Source organism: Chenopodium quinoa, unplaced genomic scaffold, assembly GCF_001683475.1.
Source record: "Chenopodium quinoa cultivar QQ74 unplaced genomic scaffold, ASM168347v1, whole genome shotgun sequence".
NCBI classification, from domain to species: domain Eukaryota; kingdom Viridiplantae; phylum Streptophyta; class Magnoliopsida; order Caryophyllales; family Amaranthaceae; genus Chenopodium; species Chenopodium quinoa.
The window spans coordinates 687744-714757 of NW_018743206.1; the positions used below are offsets into that span (position 1 = coordinate 687744).

At 34.7% G+C, this 27014-nt stretch overlaps 1 protein-coding gene across 1 annotated transcript; it reads right to left on the minus strand.

The window, feature by feature from the left end:
• Nucleotides 1-701: 701 nt before the first annotated feature.
• On the minus strand, nucleotides 702-18223 carry LOC110734020 (histone-lysine N-methyltransferase ATXR4-like). The gene is made up of 7 exons (XM_021914078.1): nucleotides 17706-18223; nucleotides 16315-16370; nucleotides 15195-15309; nucleotides 13116-13185; nucleotides 12838-13017; nucleotides 12301-12372; nucleotides 702-1569 (listed from the first exon to the last, which is right to left on the minus strand). Exons 1-7 carry the CDS (start codon nucleotides 18054-18056, stop codon nucleotides 1451-1453), a joined length of 963 nt encoding a protein of 320 aa, XP_021769770.1. The 5' UTR covers nucleotides 18057-18223; the 3' UTR covers nucleotides 702-1450.
• Between the last annotated feature and the right edge of the window lie 8791 nt (nucleotides 18224-27014).

Sequence of the window (27014 nt, forward strand, 5' to 3'; positions counted from 1 at the left end):
TTATGGGTTGTCACATTCGCTTCAGGGAATGGAGTAGAGCTAGTAGGACGTGATTCATGATTTTTCATTAAAAACTTGTTATTTTGCTCAGCCACAAGAAGACAAGATATTAATTCAGAATATTTTTTCAAGCATTTCTGCATCAGTAATATTTTCTCCACATAATTTCAATTGAGAAGTTATTTTAAACATAGCTGAGTTATATTCACTAACATATTTAAACTCTTGCAATCTCAAATTTAACCATTCATAACGAGCTCTAGGGAGTATCACTGTTTTTTGGTGGTCATACCTTTCCTTTAGATTACTCCAAAGGATTTGTGGGTCTTTCACAGTAAAATATTCATTTTTTAGCCCTTCATGGAGGTGATGGCGAAGAAAAATCATGGTTTTAGTCTATCTTGAGGTGTTGCCTTATTAGCTTCTTTTATTGTTTCACCAAGCCCTTTAGCATCTAGATGTATTTCAGCATCTAACACCCAATTCTTTCCGGTAATATCAAGGGCCACAAATTCGAGCTTGGCAAGGTTCGACATTTTTCACTATACAAAATAATATTAAAAGATAAGTATATATAAATAGTATTCAAAAATATGTATTAAACGTTATAATCATGCATAAATAAACCTGATACAAATCATGCATAATAAGAACGAAATAGAAGATGAGAACGTTAGCATGGAGAAAAATAAGAATGGAACCTTAAATTATATATCATGCTCTGTATTCGTTATATATGTTGATATTCCAATAAATAAGCATGCAAAAGTAGATAAATGTTAAATTATAATTGTTATAGGCTACGATCATACTTACATGATAATAATAATATGGGATTCTACATAAATGTTTGGTAATCCTACTCAGTTGACTAGCAATGGTGTTGATAACGTGTTAAATATGGAAGAGAAAATAAAGAGAGATGAGGGAAGATTGTTACGTTGTATTTTATATTCCATCTAGTACGGGATATATATAATGTACATTTCCTAGGGTTCCATTAATGGATAAGACCAAATACCCAACTCTAGAATATTCTAGATTGTACATGGGATAATAGTCATCCATATTTAGATATTATCATAACAAATTTCTATTTTTTTTTTTCATTTTTAATTTTTTTTTAAAGATAGTCCCTTTATTAGGGTTTCACTTAGATTGTTTAAATTTGAGGATATTCCTATTTAAACACCTAAACACACATTTGATAGAAATTGCTAGGAGTTAGCTAATATTGTTGTTAAGTACTTCAGTATTCCATAAACTGTTGTCTTGTGCTTCTTTCCAATCTTCCTAATGAAGAGTAAATCTTTCTACATACTTTTTACAAAACTGCATGCAGTTCCTACTTCTTAGATCCTCCTTAATCTTGTAAGTATATGCATTAAATGGCAAGAAAAGATGAAAACATGGGATTTCCTCACAAGCACAATAAAGTAGTTATGGATCACTAGTCACTGGACAAACAGCGAGGACAAGAGCACTTGAAACCGAATCCTCCTTGAAGAATATCTTGGCGAGCATTGTGATCTAAACTAGCATCAATATAACATATCCGAAGCTCTTCACCTGCAGAAACACCCAAAATAAAAATTACAAAAGAGAAACCGAATCTATATAAGAATTCCAGAAGTTTTTTTCAAATATACTGGGAATGGATAGGCCTAGCATTCCTAATGATTGAGTTATTAATAGAAATTTAACAATGTCAGCCAGTATACAGAGTAAATGATAGTATAATACTCAAGGCCAGTTTCACAGCAAAAATAAGTTCTGCTCGAAATTCCAAACTGCACTGGATTACACTGACATTTGACAATTTATGCAACAGGGAAGCATTCATCATGTCAAATGAATGAACAACATACCAGTAAAATGGTTTATTTTGGTTACCTATAAGAGTAATAAATGTACTCACCCTCCTCCCAAGTTCATTAGAGCAAGTTTAGCCCCAAGTCTTAAAACTTGGGGTGACATCATCATTTTGAGTCTTAAGACTTATGCTTAAGACTTTTCCCATTTTTCTTCTTAAATCTCAAGCAAGTCTCAAGTTGGGTCTTGAAATTTCAAGACTCAACTTAAGACCTGTATTTAGGACCCAGCTCACTATTATTTTTATTATCCTTTTTTTTTTTAAAACACTTTTCTACATATAATATGTTATATATTTGAATCTTAGGGCTAAAGTGATAATTTGTGTAAGTCTTAGTGAGTCTTAACAACTATTTGATGACATCTTTTTCAATGGGGACCACCAAAAATGATGTCACATTCAAGTCTTAAGACTTGGGTCTAAACTTGCTCTTATAAGTATTTTCTCTTGTATGGTGTCCAAGTTAAAGTTTGGGATACTTTGCTGCCATACATTTGCACTCTCTCCAAAATTAAGGGAGAAAGAAAAAAGTACAGAAACCTAATGCCGCTTCTTTTAATAAATGTGGCAGTTTCTCAAATTCAAGAAACAAAATCTTAAGGAAAAAAAACGGGGAAATTCTCAACGGTAACCCCCAACTTTTGCTACGCACCAATGGTAACCTCCCTTTTTTTTTTTATTATACAAAATGACCTTAATTAAGAATTTCATCTCACTCATGACATTTATGAGTGTTATGTAGTTAAAAAAAATTAACTATGGTTAGCTTTGTAAAAAAAAATAAAATAAAAAAAACCAACCTAACCACCACCTCCACCCTCATCCCTTACCAGACCTATCCATCCCACCTCCAACCTCACCGGGACCTCACCGGAGCCACCAAACAACCTAATCCCTCACCAGACCGCCGAATCACCCACCTAAACCACCGAACAATTGCCTCCCCCCTTTCCTCCGCCTAGACCCAAACCCTAACCTCGCAACCTTCTCTCTCCAGTGGCCATTCTTTCTCCAACCTAGGCTCTTTTGGTCGAGGAGGGGTGGTGGGTTTAGGGTTTGAGGTTTCGAGTATGGACAGGATCGGAGAAGGCGGAGGAGAGGGCGGAGAAGAAAGAAAGAAAGGGAGGATCGGTGGTCTGGGTAGTTTGGTGGTCTAGGGTGGTCGTGGCTTGGGTTCGGCGATCTAGGGTGGTTGGGGTTCTAAGTTCGGCGATCTGGGAGGGCCGAGTTGTCAAGATTTTGTGTTTGGTGATCTGGGGTGGTCGTGGTCGCGGTTTGGATTCGGTGGTTTGGGGGTGGTCGTGGTTTGGGGCGGTATGAGGGCGGTCGGGGTAGTCTCGCCGGAAAGGGAGATGGTGGCTGGCTGGCTGGTTTTTGATGGTTGGGTGAATTAATTTAGTTTTTTTTTAAAATATAAATCTAACTATAGTTAATTTTAATCAACTATTTAATGAAATAAGGTTATGAGTGAGATGAAAATCTTAACTAAGGTCATTTTGTATAGTTAATTTTCAAGAGGGTTACCATTGATGCGTAGCAAAAGTTGGGGGTTACCGTTGAGAATTTCCTAAAAAAAAAAAACATAAAAACATGTATTTTAGTACCCATTAGTGCTTACACAAGTAAGGAAACATAGGTCAAATTTGAGGTGACTGACTGACGGGTGAACAATCTTCTGTTCTAAGTTGTTTAACAATGGAAAGCAAACAAATCCCTTCAGCATTGCAGCTCAAGAAATTTCTCTATACTCATGAATCAATTCAAGACACACTGGTGCTAAGCATATCTCCTATCTAAGTAGTTTGTCAGTCAACACTAATGACTACACTTACCTTTTGCCATTGAACCTTTTCTGTTACTAAGTTACTAGATAGTCTAGATTAAGGCAGACGAAGTGACCAAACTAGGTAGTAGGGCAAACCCGACATGTCTGGGCTTGGTGTGAGCATACAACACCTCACAGCTTGGCGTAGCGACTAGCAGTGTGCTGTGCGAATAAAGGACTGTGGAATTCTGGTTTGGTTAATGGAATTTTGGTTTAGCTGCTGGGTGAACGCCCTAGACACTACCTTGGCAATTAGGGGGTGCAAGGCAATCACATCCGTGCGCACATAGCCCCAGCCCTCGGGGAGCACATCAAGCAAACGTGGCTAAGCCAGGCATTTCTTTGGGGCGATCAAGGATGCTTGCGCGAGCCTTGGCCTTTGCTGCCAGGAAAACGCGGTTTGACGCAATGAACTGTATGGCCTTGTCGTTTAGTGCTGACACGTGCGGGTGCTAAGCCTTGTGAGCGAGTGTGGCACACCAGCATGCAGGCGAACATAACCTTGAGCTCTGTTGGGGTGTAGGTTAGTCGGCTAGTCGTGCCCGGCGCCACCTGACGTGTGTCGAGCATTCGCGTTGGTATCTTGGCGAGGGCGGACACGCCAAACTTTTGGTGGGTGTGGGGCGTTGGACGTCAGAAAGCCGCATGCTGGATGAAGGGTGATCATGCTCATAGGCCTTGCGACCGTGGTGCACTGAGAGCTTAAGTGCAACCTCAATTTGGGTGACCGTGAGATATGACCATTGCTAGAACTATCTATCCAAGCTTTCTGAAGTTGAGTTAGCTCCCTTACATTTAATTGACTTAAAATGCCATGAAAATAGGAATTTCTAGTCAAGGGAGTGTTCTTGACATTGTGCTAACGTTTTAACACTTGTTTCATGCTTAGAATCACGATAGTAGGTTATGACCTTGGCTTAAGTAATCCCTCTGACTCGAGAGAGCACTTGGGTGCCATAGATGACTTCCCCTAATTTATTCCCCAATTTACCTTATTATTCATGCTAAGTGCGGGTTGTATGAAGTTGAGTGGTGTAGCCCGAATCCTAGACTTCTCTTAGTATTGCTAATCTCGCCTTTAGTTGATTTGAACTAGTAAAAGTTAATAAAAAAACCCAAACCACACCTGACTTAATTTAGCTTATTTAAACGATAACAAATCGGTGGATAATCCAATGCCTCTCTTAGGTTCGACCCTTTCTTACCCTTTCTATTAGTTTAGTAAGACCAATATAGGTTTATTTATCTTTGGTAAGCTCGATGACGACCTATATATAAATGGTCATACGACTCCGGACAAGGAGGAGGTGAGGAAGATGATCTCCTACAACTAGCTGGGTCGGGTTGTGAAAATAGCTAGGGTCACCCCTATAATAGCTACCCTCGAGTTGGGAGTAGTCATAAGGTGAGTAAGATTGGAGCTCACTGGTTAAGCTTCGAGGTCCTTGTCAATAGGGATAGATTGGTTAGTTGTTTAGTTAACCCAAACCCTCTTGGATTGGTCGATTGGTGTAGGGGAAAGTCACCCCTCTCAACTTAGTGTTGGTAAGATTGTTGTGCTACATATCCTTGATATTCAAGTTGTTGAGATGGATAAGGCTCATATTACGAAAAGTAGCCTTAAAGTCAAAAGGAGAAGAGGGATGTGCTAGCTCTCCTAGGTTCGGGTGGTGGGGCCTCTACATCGGGAATGATGTCTCCCGCAATCAAAGGTTTATAAGGAACCGCCCAAGTTGTAGTTGCTCTCATTGTTTGGGACAAGTGAGCATAAGGAAGGTAGCAATGGTGTCACAAAAGCATAGGTCGGTGAGCTTTAACCATTGCAGGCGCAAGCACCTACAGATTGCGAGCGCCTTGGTGCACCTCATATTGCCTTTGCCAAAGCGCAAGGCGCTACACCTAGGTTGTTTCAGTTACAAACACAAGAGAAATAGAATATTTGAGAAAAAAACAATAAAAAAGGACCAAAAAAGTTTCAAATTAAATCTTAGCCAGACTTTGTTTTACATTTTCGAGTATAACCCCTCAAATGCATAGCATCAATTATCGAGTATAAGCCCTAATTCACAAATTGTTAAATTATTGGGAAAATTAGTTATTGATAATGCACAGAGGTTGTCGGTGAGCGGGATCCCAGCACTAGAATTGTCTAGTGCTGGCAAGATCTCCAAAGTTAGTCTTTTCCTTCAATTTTTTCCTCTTTATTCGATTCTTTTTCTGAACGAGTTTAATCATCATCTCCTTCCATTCACCATTGTTCTCCACTACTTACATACGGAAATTCAAGCCTACTAATAGTCCCATATTCCATTTGAAGGCTTTCTTTATAACCATGACTCTCAAGGGAATAGAGGTGGCACTCTACCCTAATGTGTTTCATTCCTCCCTCCTTGTAGCATGCTTGACAACAATGGTTCTTTTTCGCTGTAGCCTAAGAACACAACAACTTGAGAAGACTTCACTAAATTACAAGTGTAACATTCAAGCTAGAACTTTTAAACATGAACTCTTTATTCTCGAGCCGAACGAAAATGAAGGGTTCACTGCTTATCTGAATACGTGGAGAGAAACAGCAACACTGATAGTTGATCCAACAAAGGAAAAGGAGATGGTTCATCTCTTTACCTTGAATCTGATAAGTACAAGCAACACCTCACATTGGATCATCTTGTAGGAGTTTTCTGACCTTATCTGATCTTGCAGTTCTCTCGAGAGTCCATGGTGCTAGTGGCAGTTTTCTCGACGCCTGTCGATATCAGTCGGCATGATGGAGCCATGGAGCCACCGGGTGTCTTGTCAGCGCATGGATGGTGTGGAGTCGGTATGAACTTTCATTCATGCATTTTTATTCTATTTATCTGCATTTGACTGACTTGCATTTCTTTGTCTTTGTTTCACCCGATTTCTCGATTGCGTTCTCGCTCGAGGCCGAGCGACTCGAGGGAGATGGGAGCTAGGCGTCGCCGTTACAGGTGGGCGGCCCGGCACAGTGGCCCAGGTGTGGGCCATGTCATGAACAAACTTTTAAAAAATAGGCACGGGCACGACACGAACCCGGCAAGCGACACGTTCATGAAGTGTTTGTGTCGTGCCCGTTTTTTAATCATGGTTCCTCCTCCTCTAGAATAGGTAAGTCAAAACGTATGAGTACTAGTAGGGAATCACCAAATCCAAACACTTCAATGCCCTCCCCAAATATGCCCTTTCCAAACACTTCCACCCTCATCTTTTATCCCCAAACCATGGGAGGATTTGAACAAATGGACAATATGTCTCCTTGAACTATGTCTAGTTTGGAATTTCAATAAAATCAATTCTCACCTCATTTATACGGACCACAACATGAAATTTTCTATTCCTATAGCTAAGGTAGTCAAACACATGCCACCGGATCAAGTGAACAACCAAACACCTAAATTCCAAACACCCAAATTCCAAACACATTAGACGAATGGTGTAGTGTATCGAAGAGGAATTTGACACTAGCATATTTGATTGGACTTTCCGCCAAACTTGTAATTACTAAACTATCAAATTGAATTAAAAATGTATCATAATTCTAAACAAATCGAACTCCATTAAATTGAATTACACTTTTAAACACACTACATAATAAAAAGGAAAAAAAAAACGAGTATAGAACCTAGCAAATGGGTTTCAAACTTTTACAAAACATGTTAAAATAATGGTTTTAACATGGGCTACCGATTTAGGTATCATTATATGAGAAAAATGCCAAAAACGAAAATTGTGGGCTACCGATTAGGTATTAATCGGACATGGGCTCACCACGCTGCAGCGTTCCTCCCTTGCTTTTGCAGTCCGTCCCTGACGTCCACCGTACCGCCGTGTGTCTGTCAAATTTGACATCACCGGCTTGGTATGTAAAGAGGGAGAGAGAAAGTTTGTAGAGAGGAGAGTGAAGGGAGAAGAGAGAGAGAGTGACGGCTACTCTAGTAAAGAGGAGAAAGAGTTGGGAATAAACCCTAACCCTTTATTCAGCCTTTCACTAAAAAAAATTTAAAAAAAATTAAAATTAAATCTGGCGGGTGAGCGGGGTACCCACCACCCTCACAGGTCGGCCCATAACCCGACTCGAAGACATGTTGATTTTTCGGTAAATCAAATCGGGTCAGCGGGTCGAGTCAATCGGGTCGGGTATTTTTGAACATCCTTAGTGCCTGGGGGTGGCTCGTGCCGGCAGCAGGCCGCCCCGGGTTTTTTCAATTTTTATTAATAGAAATCGATGTATATTTTTCATAAAACTTTAATAAATGAGTATATTTAAATAATTTATGTTTATATTTATGTATTATTAAATCATTATTTAGCAAAAAAGCAACAATGCATATAAATAAAAAATTTACGAGTGCAATAACACAAACATTGATGAATAACTTATTTTATTATATGCTGGTACGATAAATCGATAATACAATAATTTATAATGGTGATTAAAAATCGCACAATAATTGGTGAATCACTTACTATTATACAATTTTTGTATTATCGAACCCCGTATTCTGTATAATAAAATAAGCTATAAAATTAAGTTTTTCACCAATATTGTACGATTTTTAATTATCATTATAAATTATTGTATTTGGATTTATCGTACCGGCATACAATAAAATAAGTTATTCATCAATTTTTGTATTATCACACTCGTAAATTTTTAATTATATGCATTGTTGCTTTTTACTAAATAATAATATAATAATAGAAAACATAAACATATTTAATAAAAATAACTTAAATATACTCATTTATGTTTTTTACAAAAATTATTGTATTATCGATTTATTGTACCGGCATATAATAAAATAAGTTATTCATCAATTTTTGTATTATCGCACTCGTAAATTTTTAATTATATGCATTGTTGCTTTTTACTAAATAATAATATAGTAATAGAAAAACATAAACATATTTAATAGAATTATTTAAATATATACTCATTTATGTTTTTTACAAAAATATACATCGATTTTTATTTTAAAAAAATTTGAAAAACCCAGGGGTGGCCCGTTGCCGGCCCGGCACAGCACGCCAGGCACGTAAGCCGTATTGTGCCGTGCCATAGGCTGGGGTGTGCCAAAAGGTGGCACGGCCTAGCACAAGCTACCCCCAGGCACAACCCGCGATGGCCCGGCATAGCACGATGCCCACCTTTAGTCGTCATATCTCTATGGAGATCCCGGGTAGGCAGGAGGCTGCTGCGAGGCAGAGGGAAACTGTAGTCAGAGGGCAACGACAATGATAGCCCGGGTCATGAGTCTTTGTCACTTAGGTGTTCCCACTTGGTTTTGGTCCCATAGAGGTATGACCTCACGTGGTTTCTAATTCAATCAAGGTCCATCCATCGCCGCAGCACTTCAGGCCTCCACCTCTCTTCACCAGTGGGACATACGAGGTTGGCTTGTCGTAGTAGCCTGCGCCTCCTCTTTTTACTAGCGGGAGCTTCTACCAGTATGGCTTCTAGGGGTTCCCCTGTTTACTTAGTGGAGCAGTCCCACTATCGTGATCCCCACGACGGGTGGTGCCACCTCTAGTCAAGTGGTGTCTCCTCGGACTCGGGATTTTAACGAGTTCATGGGCCTTTCTTCTAGGAAGCCTTGTGCGCCAGCACCTTAGTTGTACTTGCATTTCATTGTTCTTTTGGACTATTTGAACTTTGCTCATGTCTGAGTATTATTGACTCTTGACACTTATGTACATTATTTAGACTCTTTTTGTACTTTTTGTTAGCCTCAGTTCATTGTACACTTGCTTTATGTGCGCATGAGTGTGTGTTTTGTGAGAGTGTGTGATTTTGTGACAAATTTTGCGAAATTTTTTTGGCACTTTTATTATCGTTGGAAGGTATCCGACTTTCTCCCCAAAAAGAAAAAATGAAAATAAAAAAAATAAAAATAAGAGGAAGACTGAGTGTGTAAATAAGTAATTTGAAATTTCTAAAAAAAGAAATATCAATTCATAAAAGCATTAAATCAAAGAGATTGAATTATCGTAAGAAAAGGTGAATGATTTTTGAAAAAAGATTGAAAAGATGAAAAATAATTTGGATCAAGATCGGATAATCAAAGTACAAGTTTTATTAGAAATCAAGTCAAAGAGTACTGGACGTGACGGCTCTATCGCAGAACGCCAGGAAAAGAATCTGTCTTCGAATAGTATTCAACTCCTGCTTCGATTTTCGGCTTAAAAGCCCCCAAACTCGTCATACCTCATCACAAATCAGCATTCAAGTTCTACATTCCCATATCTTTTAATTTTCGTAGGTTAGTAATTTAATTCTAGCGATAATGATTAAAAATTTCTCTGAAAAATTACTTGGTAGTTGTGTCGGTCTTTAACCAGTAGTGAGAGGAAATGGCTTAAATATCTCAATATGAATGATTTATTGGATCTTATGAGTGTAGATTTTGATAGTAATTTCATTCATGCTGTAATAGAAAATTGGGATCCTAATACTCATTGCTTTAGGCTAGGAACCTCTACCAGAAGAATTTGGAGCTATCTTTGGCTTTCCCTCTAGGCATCTTGCCGTAATCCTTACAATATGTGAATATTATTATAAGGATTTTGAGCTTTTTTATAATATAAGGGAATCCAATTTACAATCTATAGTTCATGGAAAAGAAGTAGATTTAAGAAAATTTGCATCTTTTTTCTTTAATAGACCTAAGTCTAGTTCTTTTCACATCTATAGAAGAAGAGTCTTTTTATTCTGCATGTTTAGCCAACTTTTGCTCACTAACGGTAGTGAACCGCATGGATCAAGCTATACTAGCATCAGTTATGGAACAAGTTGATGTCGGGAGAAATCCCATGCTTGCAATTATTGGACAAACAATGATGGGATTACATGAATTGAAGAAAGATCCCAAGGCACCAAGTCAACGATCACTTTTATAATTACAAGTACAAAATTAATACTTTTTACAGAAATAAAAAAATATTTAATTTTGTAATGTAATAACATTAATTAATTTTGTAATGTAATAACATTAATTAATTTTTATGCTTGCAGATTTGGCTAATGGAGAGACTAAGTTTAATCAATCCTCCCGAAAATGTTGAAAAGTACACTCCAAATTGTCTTGTAAGGAGAAAGAAACGTTTTTCCATTAAGATGCGCCATTGGTAGTGGAGCAAAATATTCCAGACTCGCGATTTCTCCATCAACTGGGATGTTCCTTAGTGGAAATTTGAAAAGATGAATGGAGTCAACACCCAAGCTTTATGTCGTATAGCCCCGTTTTTTGAACCTTTCATAGACTAATGGCGGCGAGGTTGACAAGAGAGAAAATTGAAGTCCTCTTTATGGCAGCGAGGTTTGAAAGAGGTTTTGAGGGGAATGAAAATATGTAAAAAGATGCCTAGAATTGAGGGATAAACTAGAAATGAAAAGGGATATTCAATGCGGGGAAATGATAACAATAATAGCGAAGGCCCTTAACTTTGAAAACCACATTAGTTTAATGACTTTGGTGGACTAGTGTCTTAGACTTCAACACAATAATGAACCGATCTTTTGTTAAGGAGACTAGCCGCGATAGTATCCATAGTTGGAGAATGAAGGGTAGACACACACCATTGCTACCTTCCCTTTCCTCACTATTGGAGCGGCTACAACTTGGGCGGTTCCTTAAGAGCCTTTAATTACAGGAGACATCATTTTGTAGAGATCCCACCACCCCAACCTAGAAGAGCTAGAACATCTTCCATGCCCAATGACCTGATCACATAACAGGTTCTTCCTCTTCATCCTCCCCTTTCGATTTTGACGTTGTTTTTCATAAAATGAGCTTGATGCATTCAACAACTTGAACATCAAAGCCATGTAGCACAACAATCTTACCAACACCAAGTTGAGAAGGGTGACTTTCACCAATCCCCCTTACCTCAACTACCCCAATCCGGTGTCGGTTTGACACAACAATCAACCCACCTATCCCTATTGGCAAGGACTTTATAGCTTAAGAGCTACACTATTCCTTTCGTAACTTTTATTACATGAGAGTTAGCTCAATTAAAACGATGAAGTTCAAAACGGAAACTCTTTTTTTCCTAACTTCTATCACATGAGAGTTAGCCTTCAATTTCAATATATTGGGTCCAAAGGATATAAAGAGTTGGAAGTCATTTAACATTTTTGTTACTCAAGAAGAACGATGAAAGATGATAGGCTTTTGTCCACTTACAAAGTAACTAGTTGTTAGCATTATACATATTAGATTGCTTTTTAACTCTTAGTTAGGAACAACCCGTCTTATCTTCTCTCTCTCTTCGTGGAATTTCTTGTTTTAAATGCAAAGTAATACATAATCTTTTTCCAAGTACTATAATATATACAAGTATGTAGTATTCTATTATAATGATCATTATTTGAGACGCACTATACACCTAATGTATAACATTTATGATGTGACTTTAATGTACAATTTTTTTCAATCTCTAGATCAATTATTATTCTAAGGCCTATAACAAATTGTATTAGGAAGCCTATGTCTCTTTTGGACTATGGCGAAATAATAATCAGTAGTACCAAGATAAGCCATCAAATCGCAATTCTAATGCATGCAACAATAAGACATACCTTCTTCTATGTCACGAAGTGCTTTCAGCCTTGCATGAACAGAGTCTATCCATATAATATGCACGTTAGGATCTGAAAGAAAAACCACTTTCCATCAATGCTAAGTATGACTAAAGTGAACAATTTACTCAATGCTCCATTAGATGTGACATCCATGACCAAGCTTGTGTTCAGTTTTTTTACTTTTGGACTAAGTAGATTAGGGGCCTAGGGGGTATCATTGAGTCTTTCATGGAAGATATAGGCGATAATTTAAGGCATATAATCTTTAAAAAAAAAAAAATTGAGCTCCAGCCTATGCTACTTGGACTCAAGATATTTTACTTGTCCAAGTTTTAGAATCAGCCTGTCAAAGTTTCCACGTTTTTTGTCCAAAATCAAGCATTAAGTGTCTGCATCCTTGTCAAAGATACAAAGATCAGACATGTACCGAGGACAAAATAGAAGAGTCCAAATAACATAAGAAACTGTTATGTACATGGGTCAAGAATACTTGAGCACTTGTACACAAATCTTGAATTAAGATGGAGAACTCACCACAATCATGATTGTAGAATGAAGGAAGGATATAAACAGCATTCCCAACTCCAGCTTCAGCTTCTACTGATGCTGCTGCCAGTGCATGGAGATCATCATATGACCCAGCAACCATTTCAATTCGAAATGCATTAATACGTACACGAGCCAATACATCAGCATACCACTGCTCTGACAAAACTGGTATTGTCAAAGGATCACCAGCTACTCCATGGATATTTCATTGAATGTTAAACGTATTGCTGATAGTATGCAAGTAACTCAAACGAAGAGGATACAATTTAAATTTTCCTTCGTTATATTTAATCCTTCGATAGCACTCCTAAGCATGCTATATTCCACTTCAATCTGAAAACATAAACATCAATAAGCAACCTACTTTTGTTGTATAACATATTGGAGACTTGGTGTAAGCATTCTCATCACATAGCAGTGATAGCACACTGACTAGTTAGGACTACCCACCAAAAAAGAACAAAAACAATTAAAAAAAATTAGCAAGTCATACAGAATTAAAAGTAATGGTTCTAATATTGAACTGTAGAAGTGCAACAGCAGCTCATGTCTCTAAGAAGAATTGAAGATGAAATTTGTTTGACAACCATCAGCTGCTAACTGCTAGCACAATATCTTGGCAGTTGACCATCATCATACCTAGGCATGAAGAATTATCATTGGCAACACACCAACACAGCAATTTTCAAAAGCTTGCATTGAACACATGGACTCCAAAAGTCAAAGTAGTGTCAAGATATACTGATACTTCAAACTCCATAATTCAGAGTTTTATGATAGATTTTGCATATAACATAAATATCGGACAACTGTTATACATATCTTAGTATTATATAGTGGCAGTCGACATGGCCATGACAAGCCATATGATGTGTATGGTGTTCTTTGTTCACATTAAACTCTAGCTCTGATCATGTTGTCATTATTCAACCCGAATCTACTAAACATCCCTATTGTAGGTAATTGAGCAATTAATATATCACTTGATAACTATAATAGCCACATTTGAAGCCATAGCTAGTTCATTCTTCATTAGAGATATATCAAAAATAGTTAATGCAAAGTGCTGGTAGCATAAAAAAACAAGTGCATCAACAACTTATAAAGCAACTAAAGTGCCTTTAGGTTATTTCAGGAGTATGATCATTAATTTACAAAGTATAGATGAAACATTTTATAGAAGATAATAGCACAAATAATATATATGGGTAGCAGCCCTATCAGGTGACTCATGGCAAATACCACGTATGTTACTACGTTTTTTTTTAAGCTTGAGATGTGTTTTTTTTTTTAATCAATCCTCAATGTATCAAATAAAATAGTTTTGGCTATGATATCTTTCAACTTATTTTACAAGCTTTTTACCCGTTCATATTATAATCAGGCCAAATAAAACCAAACTAGAAGATACCACCTTTTTTATTTATGTTTGTGGGAATATTATACTCCCTCTGCCCCTATGACCGTACAATCGTACATGCTTTTAGGCAATATCATTAATTTCTTCTTTACCTCCCCCCCCCTTTATTTTACCGCGTGAAATGTGTGATAGTTATTAAATAATTTAATTATACTTTCAATTTTTATTATAGATGGTGGGTAGATGGGTATTATTTTTATTATAGTTTTTGAGACATTATATTTTTTATGATCAGTGCAAACTAAGGGTCTTTTTTTATTACTAGTATATTTAAAAGGTGGTGGGGTTTTTTTTTTATTGGGTTTTATTTTTTTTTTTTAATTTATAAATTAAAGTTAGTGGATGGGTGTCCAAAGTTGCCCCAACTTTGCTCATATGCGATAGTTTACTTCACCTTGTGAATAACTTTATATATGCCCAATAATTTTCCTGCAAAATGTGAACTGATAATACTTTCTTTTTCTTATGAACCTCGGATCTTGATGGAGAAATTTTCAAATGGTGGAAGATGATTATGACATATAAGTGCTATTTTTCACAAAGTAGAGCAAAGTCATCTTACTAGTTTATCAGGGAGAGCAGGGAGCAAGCTAGTGCTAATCAAGAAAAGCCATGACATTTCACATAGAATAGATGACACTACATGGTGCGGAATTGTTGAAACACTAGTATTGTGTGAAAAATTGTCACAAAGCTGAAACAGAAAGTTGTGTTTGCAAATTGATCGTCTTAATCCATACCACACATGCATATTACACATGATTCAAACAATGCTTAAAAAGCATTTGTTCACAACACCAAGTAACCTTGTGCCCAACTGCTATCGAAGTCAACAAGATACTGAAAACATGGCAAATTTACATACTACAAATGTTCACATTCTGATTTTCAGCAAGCTTAAAAAAGATAGTCATAGAATCACCTTGGGTATTATATGAGCAGGTTGAAGTATATGAATGCAGTCTGCAGATGCTGCTCCAGCTATTACCATACATGCTAACCGCTTTACCAAAAGTGGATACTTCAATCCCAAATTTCTTCAAAATCAACAAAATGCAAGTGATACATTGTCAGCCATTGATATAGATGTCAAAGGAAAAATCGCCTTAATTAATTGAAAAAAATGAATACGTTAAATCGTGACAGATATTTGTCAATGAAATAGATAATACAAGTTTATGGGGCTCCATGATTTCTTTAATAGCTATTTATATTTGAGGAAAAACTTTATCTTGATTGGGGTACATCTTTCCTTCTGGAGTGTGAGCATTGCTTTTTTAATTTGCCCCAGCTTAGAGTGTAGATTGTTCCTTTCACCCAGAAATTTTCAATTCATGACAGATCATATGTTAGCTCATGCACTCATCTCATGTCCCTGTCAGGTTTCATTATGGAGAAATAACTAAGGAAGTAAGGAGTCAAAAGTTAGACCTATTGACATATTCTCCACAACTAATGCTATTATGGAACTTGCATAAAGAATGAATAATTATCAGGACATACATCTAATTCTTCCAATGTGACCAAGGAACATTAATCCTGTTATACATATGCTCTTGATTTATTTGGATTGTCTCTTCAAATGACTGTTCTTATCACCCTAACTTATATGCGCTCAATTTGCACAATATCCTAGGTTGATGTCTCAAATTATTTTTGGGTGGATGAATCCATGAATTTGAGTTCTAGGTGAAGCCTAGGGTGTATATCTCTTGTGCAGATTTGTGGCTTTCTATTAGGTTAATTGCTCCTTTAATGCATTGCTCTTGTGGGTTCTAATGGGTTCAACGACAAAGCTACGACTATTTCTGATTCATATTACCTAGTTACATACTTACATCGATTGTCCATCTCCTTAAAAGTACTGCATTCACGAATTGATAATAATTAGTATTCTGTTTAACATTGCTTGCAGGAGTAGTTTATTTATTCATCTGTTAATGGTTAAAGGAAGAAAGAGAAAATTAAAAAAAATTAAAAATTAAAAAAAAAAAAAGTACAGCAGTATGTAATCTTAATTATGAACTGAAAATCTCACATACCTGCAGTACTTGTGGTAATCGGACCAATCTGCCTTCTTCTCTAGTTCATAATATGCCTGCGAATAATTAGAAGCATAGCTCAAAATCTCAATGACAGAAAATAGAGGAGTGAACGACCCCCCCCCCCTCTCCCCGGTGCATATATGTTTCATAATTTCTTCCAGCGAAAAATATCAACTACAGTACATTCAATCGATTGAATAATTGTAGCAACTAAAAACCTCTCAACAGATGTCAACTAGTTTAGCAAGTAAAACTATAATGGTTGTGCAAAGACTGTCATAACAATCATGTTTTGTATCATCAACCCATGTGCTTCCTAGCTAGTAATCAATATAATTTGTAGTTGATTACTCTTCCGAAAAGACTTGAGAAATAGCTGGGCCAATGTATGAAAAGCCAATATAATTATACTGTATCATCAAAATCGCCTCCCCTAGACCACAAAAGGTGCATGACCCCTAACGCCTTGCACCTCAGCGCCTAGGCATTACCTTTTTAAACAATGAGCTGCCCAAAGGAAAAGCAAAGCAAAATGCTATCAGTACCACTCAGCAGTTGCTATTCAGACTTTCTAAACATCTATTAACTTACTACTCCCTCCGTCCCTAAATTACATTCCTACTTTCCTCTATTATGTGAGGAATAAATGCTAGAACTTGGAATGTAAGGGACGAAGGGAGTAACTAATTAGTCGAGATAGGCTCAAGTTCAATTTCGATAATCTAAGTACAATTGTACAAGCCAATTATCCATTGTTTATTTTCGTTAATGCCCGACTTTTGAGGTTTATATGATTTATTTCACACTATAATCTTTTACAATCTTCAATCATTTTCATCTCTCCAATACCCCTATTATACAAATCAACCTAACAGAAATGACAACTGCATCTCCCAGTTTCAAATTCGAAGAAACCAAACATCAAACACTTGGCGTGCATCATATTTTTTCAAAAAAAAAAAAAAAACATCCATATCTTATTTCTCTCCATATAGCATATACTCAGTAATAAAAACAACCGCACAATTAACATAAGCAAAACAAGTATTCTAAATTATCTAACCAACTTCTCAATATTGAACCCATAAATTAATTTTCTAAAATTGCAAATTAACGTTGTCATCCTTAATTGAAACATTAATCATTAACCCGTGATTTTGTTATAAATCTGTCAATACTTATATTTGTCTAACCAAAATTTCAACATTAATTCAGAATTTAATTTTCCAAACAGAAATTAACAACCCTAATTTAATCAATTAATCATCATAACACCAATAAACACGTAATTTTGTCATAACTTGTAATTAGACCATAGAAGTATAAAACTGCATAAATCAAAACCGAAAAAAATAAAAATTCACAAACTAAAATTGGAATTTAATTACCTTAGCTTCTTGATGACATTCTTCGGAGCAAAATCGATCAACCCGAGTCTGAGAATCGTTACTGAACTTCAATTTCTTAAGGCAAAGGTAACAAACGCAATCGATTTTGGAGAGAGAAGGGTGAGAAATCACTGGTTTTGCAGTGTGAATGAGTTCAGCAGCTTCGATTCTTCGAGTTGCGAAAACTCCTCGACCTGCTGACTCGGTGATATCAACTCGGATTGGTGGAGGTCCGACATGGTTAGTTGTTGTTGTTGAGATAGTGGAGATGGAGAATTTCAAAAGTGGGTTTGATGGTGAAAGTAGTTTTTTGAATTGAGGAGAAAGATAACGGCTAGTTACGAACAACATTAGGGGAAATTTTCAGCAATGCTTGGGTGTGGTTCAAATTTTTGTTGTCTTTTTTATAATGGAAACTAGACTAGGTTAGAAATTTATTTTTATAACTAGGTGAGTTCTGTGCTATGCATGTTTAAACAATTAATTTTTGCTTATTTATATGTGATACGTATTTAAGAAAAAACATAATAAATCATATGACTTATTATTAGATAATTGAGTCATAACAACAGATGTGATGTTAAATACGGTGTATTATAATCATATATTATACTATATATTTCATTTTTTATTTTATTTTTGAAAACCATACTATATACTTCATAATTTAAATAAAATTTAAGCTTTTTTTCTAAGATATTAGCATATACTTCGTATAAATTTATTGGTTTGCCTTTCATTAAAAATAATTTGAAGAACTAAGAAATAATGGAACTCCCCAAAACATACAATCATTGTAAATGTATTAAGTAGGAGGAACGGGAAAATGCGTAGTTAGCCAATTTAATCATTAAATTCTTTAGGAAATATGCATTAATCTATCAATTTCAAACCTTTATTTATCTTTAAAAAAATGATGTCACCAAAAGTTTTAGAGGGAATTCTTTTTATAAGAAGTTGCCACTTGGACAATGATGATGTCAGCAGTTATTACTTTAGTTAGATTTATACATTTGAACAATTTTTTTTTAAAAAAATGGATAAATATAAATAAAAATATGCACCTTGTACAAAATATGTGTATTTTGAAAATTTTAGATATTTATTAAAATTATGATATAATACCTATTCAACTTTGGCTAATACATACTTTAATGTAGGAGTCTATTTAATAATGTACAACTTAAAATTATTTCATTTTTTTAAGGATAAATTAATAGGTTGTATTTGTAATATAGAAGTTTCTAATATTCAAATTTCAAAATCTATTAAATATAATAGCACAAAAAAAAAAAAAGATAAAAGTAGAAGAAGAAGATGACATTATCATGTAATTAGGCGGAAATTTTTTTATTATGAGAGTGACATATGGACAGTGATGACATCAGCAAAATTTTGTTTTAGTAATAGTTAATAGATTAGGTCAATGTGCCTATTTATTATTAGTTGAATGTTATGAAATCTAATATATATATATATAGGGAGTTTTTTCCGAGTTTTTAGAGAGGCACGTAGGATCTAATTTTCTTAGTGTGTCAGGTAGGATTTTAAATTTTAGCATTAGCCAATTAAATAAGAGATTATTAAAATCTTTTATAATTAAATAATTCAATTGCCACGTAAGCAAAATTGGCAAATTAAATTTAAATTAATTAATTATAAATATTATCTTTTGACATTAGGAATTTTATCTATATATATAACCAATTTTAGCACATAAATTAAAAAATATATATATTTTAAAAAAATTCAAACAAACCGTGCATTGCACGGGCTTCATCTAGTATTGTTATTTGTGTGGATGCCCATTTTACTCCTTATATCATTCCAGAATATTCTAGATAGATCTAGGGTTTATATTCTTATCCAAACTACCCTAATTATATTGTATATATATATACCTCATCAATGGTATAGAAATAGACTGATTGATTCTCTCCCCAATTTCTCTCTCTTTCTCTTAATTTCACAACACTTTATCAGCACCATAACTCTAAATTAATTTCAATAGCAATTAAAGCATCATAAAATTGATTGATCTCAAACGACAATTAAAGGTAAGCCTCAACTTTGTTATTATCAAATTATTAGGTAGATAATTTTATACACTTTAACTAATCGACATGTATATATATTTGTTGGATATATTCTAATTAATAATTTTGATGAAGACTTGTTTTGATATGGAGTATTGTGGTTATTATTATAATAATACTGTGTTTTTGATATATGGATCTAACATTATGTATTGTGTCATATTAAGAAAATCTCCCTTTTCGATTGTTCTCTAATATAATGATGATTGTTTTTATTAATTTGGTTATATATGCTTTCATACTTTATGCCTTTATATTATATTTTGTTTCTTGGATTGATAGAATATAGTACTTCGTATTGGCAAAATAATTATTGAGCAAGAAATTCTGAAAAGAGAAGGTGCAGCAAATTAAGTTGTGTTATTAAAAGTAGGTTTCAAAGTTCAAGATGTCTCGAACTCTCCATATAACTGCCATCAAGTTGAATGATTGTAGGATGATTGATTTGGTTTTATTTTAGTTTCCAAATTCCTGTGATGTGCAACTACTTAGATTAATATGGGGTCAATAATGCTTATTATTGCTTTGTGGGCTACCAGCTAAAGACCATATTAAACTTTTGATAAATTGATATTTAGTTTATTAAACAAATTAACATCAAATGAACTGTGAAGGCGTGAAGCTCTTATTATAACGTGTCGGCTAACATTTGGGATTAATTTCCCTAAGAATTGAATATCGGCGACAATATAAGCGTCGAAAAGGTTCTCAAGAAATGATCAAGGGTTTGATCCAACACACCCGAAAGCCTATAAGATCCCAATGCACTCTAATGCAGGAAAGTAGTCTTCCTCGCTACATACATAATTTCGTTATACTCATCTAACTCACTTAATATGTAAGTGTATCCCTTCATATTATTTTTTTATTATTATTTTTTTTAATATATATATATATATATATATATATATATATATATATATATATATCTTTTTTGTTATATAAATGTATTGTACAATGTGGGGGTTAGTTACTTAGTTTGTCGTACACTCGTACTAACTAATGAGGTTTATGAGAATTATGACTACACTATATTATGACGCAAATTAATAATGTTCAAGTAATTAAGTGGATTAGTGGGTCTTATATTTTGTTGTTAATTCAATGTTTTATGAATTTCATTTGTTGAATATGTTTTAATTTTGATACGGTTGTCAAGTAGTTGTTACTCTCTAGTCTCGACATGCTTATAATATTAATTGCATATAAGCCTTCACTTTTGTTTGGTAATTTTCTATGGAATCAGTAGATTCGTAACCAGTTACAACAAAAAGTTAGGAATTAGAATTCTTATCTGGAACTACACAAGATTGATATACATGCTTAACAATATCAATAAGATAACCATTAAGCAACAATCTATTGTTTGAATAGTAATATCCTTATCAATATTATCATATATATGTATATACTTGTGTTTATTAATTTGAAACATTGATTTTGGTTCACTAAATATATAACAATTTTTATTTGTAATTGATTATATGCTAAATCAAGTAACAGTATCTTGAGGAGTGTTGACATTAATTAATTATATCAAGTTATTATATCATATGTCTTCAAAAAAAAAAAGTTATTAGATCATATTAATCTTTTGGTAGTATATACTCAAGAAATAAAAAGTACTATCAAATTATATCTTTATAAGAGTCATAATTACACAGGACTTGCACATATGGATCTGGTTTTTGAAGGGATCAATTTGCAAAATATATGTTCTGCACTAGTAAAGGTACGTCTAATATAATTACAGTTTCAATTGTAATGCCAAATAATTATTTCCTATAATTTATAATAGATTTGAGTTTGATAAATGATAAATATTATTACCCTTTTTTTTTTATTAATTTATCATGTGAATTTCTTTCAAACAAAGCTTTAAGTTGATTGTTTATTGTATCTGACAATTGTTTGGCCTTGAATCCCACTTGGTCACTTGGCTTTAATGAGCATAGTATGTAGTAGGTACTCTGTTACAATAGTGAAAGCAATTTTATATTTTGGTGATCAATTACTGTTTGTATACATCATATTTGGTTTTATGATTAAGGTTGTTTATGTTTTATTAATTAGCCAAGGGCAATTTTGTTTCAAGTACATAACATATAGGAAAAATTGCCCGCAATAATTCGACCTTTTGCCCGTCCGCTGAAAATAATCCCACCTTTGGATTATTTTTTAATAATCCCACCTTTACCCCTAATCCGCTTCCAATGGTCCAGGTGACCAGTTACCTGTTAAAAAGGTATTTTTTTTTTGGGTGTGAAATACACGTGTCACTATACAATTTGACCAAAAATTTTAATAAAAAAATGAAAAAAAAATCCACCAGCCACCCCTCCACCAGCCCCAGCACCCCTAAGACACACCACTTCAACCACCACCATCCCCACCTGACCGTTACCACCATCCCCACCTGAACGCAACCCACCAAACCGAAACGCCACTCCCACCCGACGCCGACCGGAACCAACCAACCCCAAAACTCTTTCGAAACCCACCAACCCCATGCCAATTCGAAACCCCACCCAAACCCAAAGCCACCACTGCCACGAAACCAGACCCAGCCAACACCGCCACGGCGCCACCAAACCAAACCCGAAACCAGATGTCGAACCCACCAAACCCGAAACACCGAACAAGACCCCAACCAAGCCGATGTTAAGGGACGGGGAGGGGGTTGGGATCGGGATGGGGAAGGGGTTTTCGAGGGTAGGGGGATGCCGAAATTCGGGAAAGGGGGAGGTCGACTCGGCCAGAGGGGGCAGGGGATGTCGGAAAATCCGAAATTGGGGACGGGGAGGGGGTTGGGATCGGGATGCCAAAATTCGGGAAAGGGGGAGGTTGCCGCGCCGGGATTGGTGGCTGGCTGGGATAGGTGGCAAGGGAGGTGGTTTGGCTGGTGGGTGGTTTTATTATTAATTAATTGTTTATTTTATCTTTTTTTTTAATTTTATTATTTGGACTAATCGGGTGTCGACGCGTGTCAAGTGACTTGCTACAACAAGTTAAGTTACCGGTTGGGACCATTTAAAAAGATCGGGGGGTAAAAGTGGGATTATTAAAAAATAATCCAAAGGTGGGATTATTTTCAGGGGACGGCCCAAAGGTGGGATTATTCCGGGCAATTTTTCCTAACATATATTACTTAAAGTGTTAAACGGTACAACTCTCAATTCAATATAACTTATTGTATTAATGCATCATTTTGTATTGTATATAGTATGCATACATACATTTTTTTTATTGTGTCAAATCTCGATTGGCTTGACGTTGAAAGGGAATTTAAAATTATTAATCAATGTTAATTTTGTTTCCAAAGCTTAATTTTGGCTAGTATAGTTGAGTGGATCGAATAAGGTATGTTTTGATTAAAGCTCGAACTGATTATGTCATGTCTTATTTTTACCTTCTCTTATCTGAAAATGTAGATGAATTGGTATATATTCTCATACATATGGACTTGAAGTTCCTTAATTAATTAAATATATATAGCAAAAAGTGTGTTATGAGTTTAAGTAATTAAACATGACATTGTGAGAAACTTGCTTGAAAAATACCATAGTTTTAAGAATTTTCAATATGAAGATTAATAAAATTGGGCAAGAGTTATGAGTAAGAGTTTATAAGAATAATTTTATTATGTTTGATGCATGCATTGCTAAAAGAATTTATGGCTTAAAAGGAGAAAGGGATTTAAAGTTTGTTGGACTATTTTTATACCCCATATGCAAGGATAAGGGGGAGATAGTGTTTATTTCATTGTATTTATGTAATCCTTACACATGAATAATTAAATATGTTGATGGTCAGTTTGGTACATACACTATTCTAAATATCAATGATTTATTTAATAGAGGTGGCCACATGATATAATATTAAGAATGATACCATCCTGAAGATGGATATGAATAAATCTAATTGATCATATACTAGTTGTAAATGCTCCTATTTAAAATTATTGTCTTAGAAGGACAACATCAATTGTTGATGAACTTATAGCACGCTTGAAGCGTGATAGATCAATAAGTTTTTAAGATAACTAAGTATTTTCGAAAACGAAAGGAACCACTATTGATAATGACAAATTTGAGAAAGTGATAAATCCCATTACATTTCTAGAAGAAATCACTTTTGGTAAAATCCTTATGGTTCATGATTATATAAAAGACTCCAGTAGATTAGCATGTATCAAGATTACAATCAATGCTCCAGTGGAGTATGAGTATTAGTTAATTGTCTTGCCAATTGTAGAAAATAAAACACATTGGTGTACTTATATCACATCATACTTATGGCCATACATAAAGTATATCTAATAAGGTGATCACCAGTATTATAAAACTAACCAGAATTTAGATGCTAAAAGAAAATTGATTGGATGTGATAATTAAAAATTAGGCCATCTGGGGTTTAATAAATTCCCGTTATGGAAACCTGAAGTTTCATTTGATATGAAAGAAATAATGTGCTGACACCCTCATGTTAAATATATGAAATAAATTGAATGGCAAGACATAACATTGAGATTGAGCTATATTTGGATTGTGATTTTTAATAGTTTGTTCAAGAGATAATATATTGGTTTTCTGAATAATTGGTGACCAGAAGTTCACTAGAATAATTTATATGTTGACAAAAATTAAATGACCAGAAGCTCACCACGTACAAGTTACATGTGGAGCTTTTAAGTAACAAGTATCATACCATCAATGTTTCTAGTGATCCCGAAGATCACCACCTAGTGAAATTACAAGAAAGTTTATATTTGTATTACAATTCTCTTGATTGGGGCTATTGTATGTCAGCACATAAGAAATAGAATAAGAAAATAGACAACTGCACAATTTATTACTCCCTATTAATATTGATCTCTAGAAGAGAACAAAAATTCATTATTCTCCAGAAGAGATATAAATTTGTTAATATTTATGATTATCCTACGAGATGAAATTTGTTGCACATGAAATTATATTCTAAGTTGGTGAAGAATTGCCCCAATGTTTGAGATATTTTACCAACTTATGGGGAGAAGAATTAAAATAAGTTGGCAAAATTATAAAATTACAATTAGTTGATATCTATAATGATACTTTGTAAAGTTACATGCCAACTTTTATGTCAAGATAGGTGGAAAATCTACTAATTGATTTGTATACCGCTATGACCCATTCAAACGCAAAGAGATATATATTTTGGTCATAGAAGAATTTTCATACATTGAGATGGATCTTGCCTATTTTCGTTGAATCACTACACCTGAAGTGTAGATTGTAAGAGCGGTTCCAATATATGTGATATGGCTAGTTAGTACAGTTGATATTGATACCATAATGTATGAAATACCGTAGATAGAAGTGGTATATATAGATATCTGAGAATTATAATGGATGGCCTATGATATGAAAAAAAAAAGTTTTAATGGTACTAATTGGAGATGTATTCAGATATCATAGTAGATTAGCATGTGAACTTGTATCTTACTGAATTTTATAATACCGGTATACTATGGAACCGATAAATAATATGCATATGAATTATAGAAGGACTAGTGAATAAGGGATTTGAACTATATATGTCCATTTTAATGTCGACATAATGATAATAATTAAAAGTTTATCATGGACCAGAAGTCCAATGAAATATGGATTTTTAAATCCACACTGTACAGTGTCTTGTATTAATTTGAGTCTTACATCCATGTGCATGCGTGAGTCATAGGTTAACAAATTGTTTATTTCATGTTTAGGGAGTTGTTGGATCCATTATTCATTGTATATTTTGTTCAATATCTTATCATGAAACCTATATCCCATATTACATACATTAGCTAGTTTCTATATCATAATTGTGGTATGTGTGAATGTCTGTCCAATGTATAGTAAGGTGTATACAACTATATATGTACAACATTGATGGGAACTTACAAAGAAATATTTATATTCCAATGGGCTTACACTAGTGATGAAATTATTGATGACGTCGTTTTAATAATAGCTTGTTATGATTTATGTAAGAAGAGTTCCTGAAGAACTTATATACAACGTATTTAAATACTTAGCCCAACAAATTTTATATCTTGAATATTACAATTATTATCAAACTCATAAAAAATCAATATGACCACATCATCGATATCTCAACCTGAAGTTTGAGTATGTGAGATTCAACAATTCTTTGTATTCATTGGCGAACTCTCATATAAGACATGAAATGTCTAATTAAAGAATAAAGTTGAGATACTATTGAGTAAGAATAATATTCTTGTGGTTTAGAAGAGCCGTGAGCAAAATATGTAATTAGTTTAATTTCTTAATTCTTATGATACTTGAAAATGAAATATATATATGATGATATCAAGTGTTGTCATGAAATTATATTTGGATAATGTGATAAATTATTGATCATCATTTTGTAGTATATTTGACCTCAAGAAAAGGCATACATCTAATTGTTATGATAATTCGAAACAAAACTATCGAATGAAATAGTGGTAAACACTTGTATTATTTCCACAAGTATGAAGAAATGAAGATGCCTCAATAAGTCCATGTGAAGATTTGAAGATTCAAGTTCAATTTGAAAGGATCAAACATCAATAAATGATGTTCTGCTACATGGAAGAAGTTACCCAACAATATTGCATCGGATTTATTGCACTGGAAGATTTCACGTTAATATGTTATTTATTCATCAGGGGGAGAAAATACGCACTGCACTCTTTTTTCCTTGACCATGGTTTTGGCCCACATTGGGTTTTCCTGGTAAGGTTTTTAATGAATTAGCATTGCAAGTGTATTACGAAGAATGATGTACTCTTTTTCATATACTATGTTTTTATCCCACAGGGTTTTTCGTAGTAAGGTTTTAATGAGGCACAAGCTTCGATAATAGACTCTACGGAGAGGAGAGGAACGAACCAACAATGAACCACCACCACGAACACCACGCGCCACCTAGGGTGGTCGGCCGTACGGAGGGGTGAGAGGGGAGGGCATGCGTGAGAGTGAGAGAAAGAGAGAGAGTTTAGGGTTTTGGGATTGGTTGCCTTGTTTCACATTTTAATGTAAGTCAATTGTGACTTAATGCAACCCTAGGCATGGATCTTATTTATAGATCATATCTCTAAATAAGAGTCCATGTCAAGCCCAAATACCTAACTCTAATCTAACTACTCTAGCCCAACTCCATTCATGGTATGTCATATCCTCAT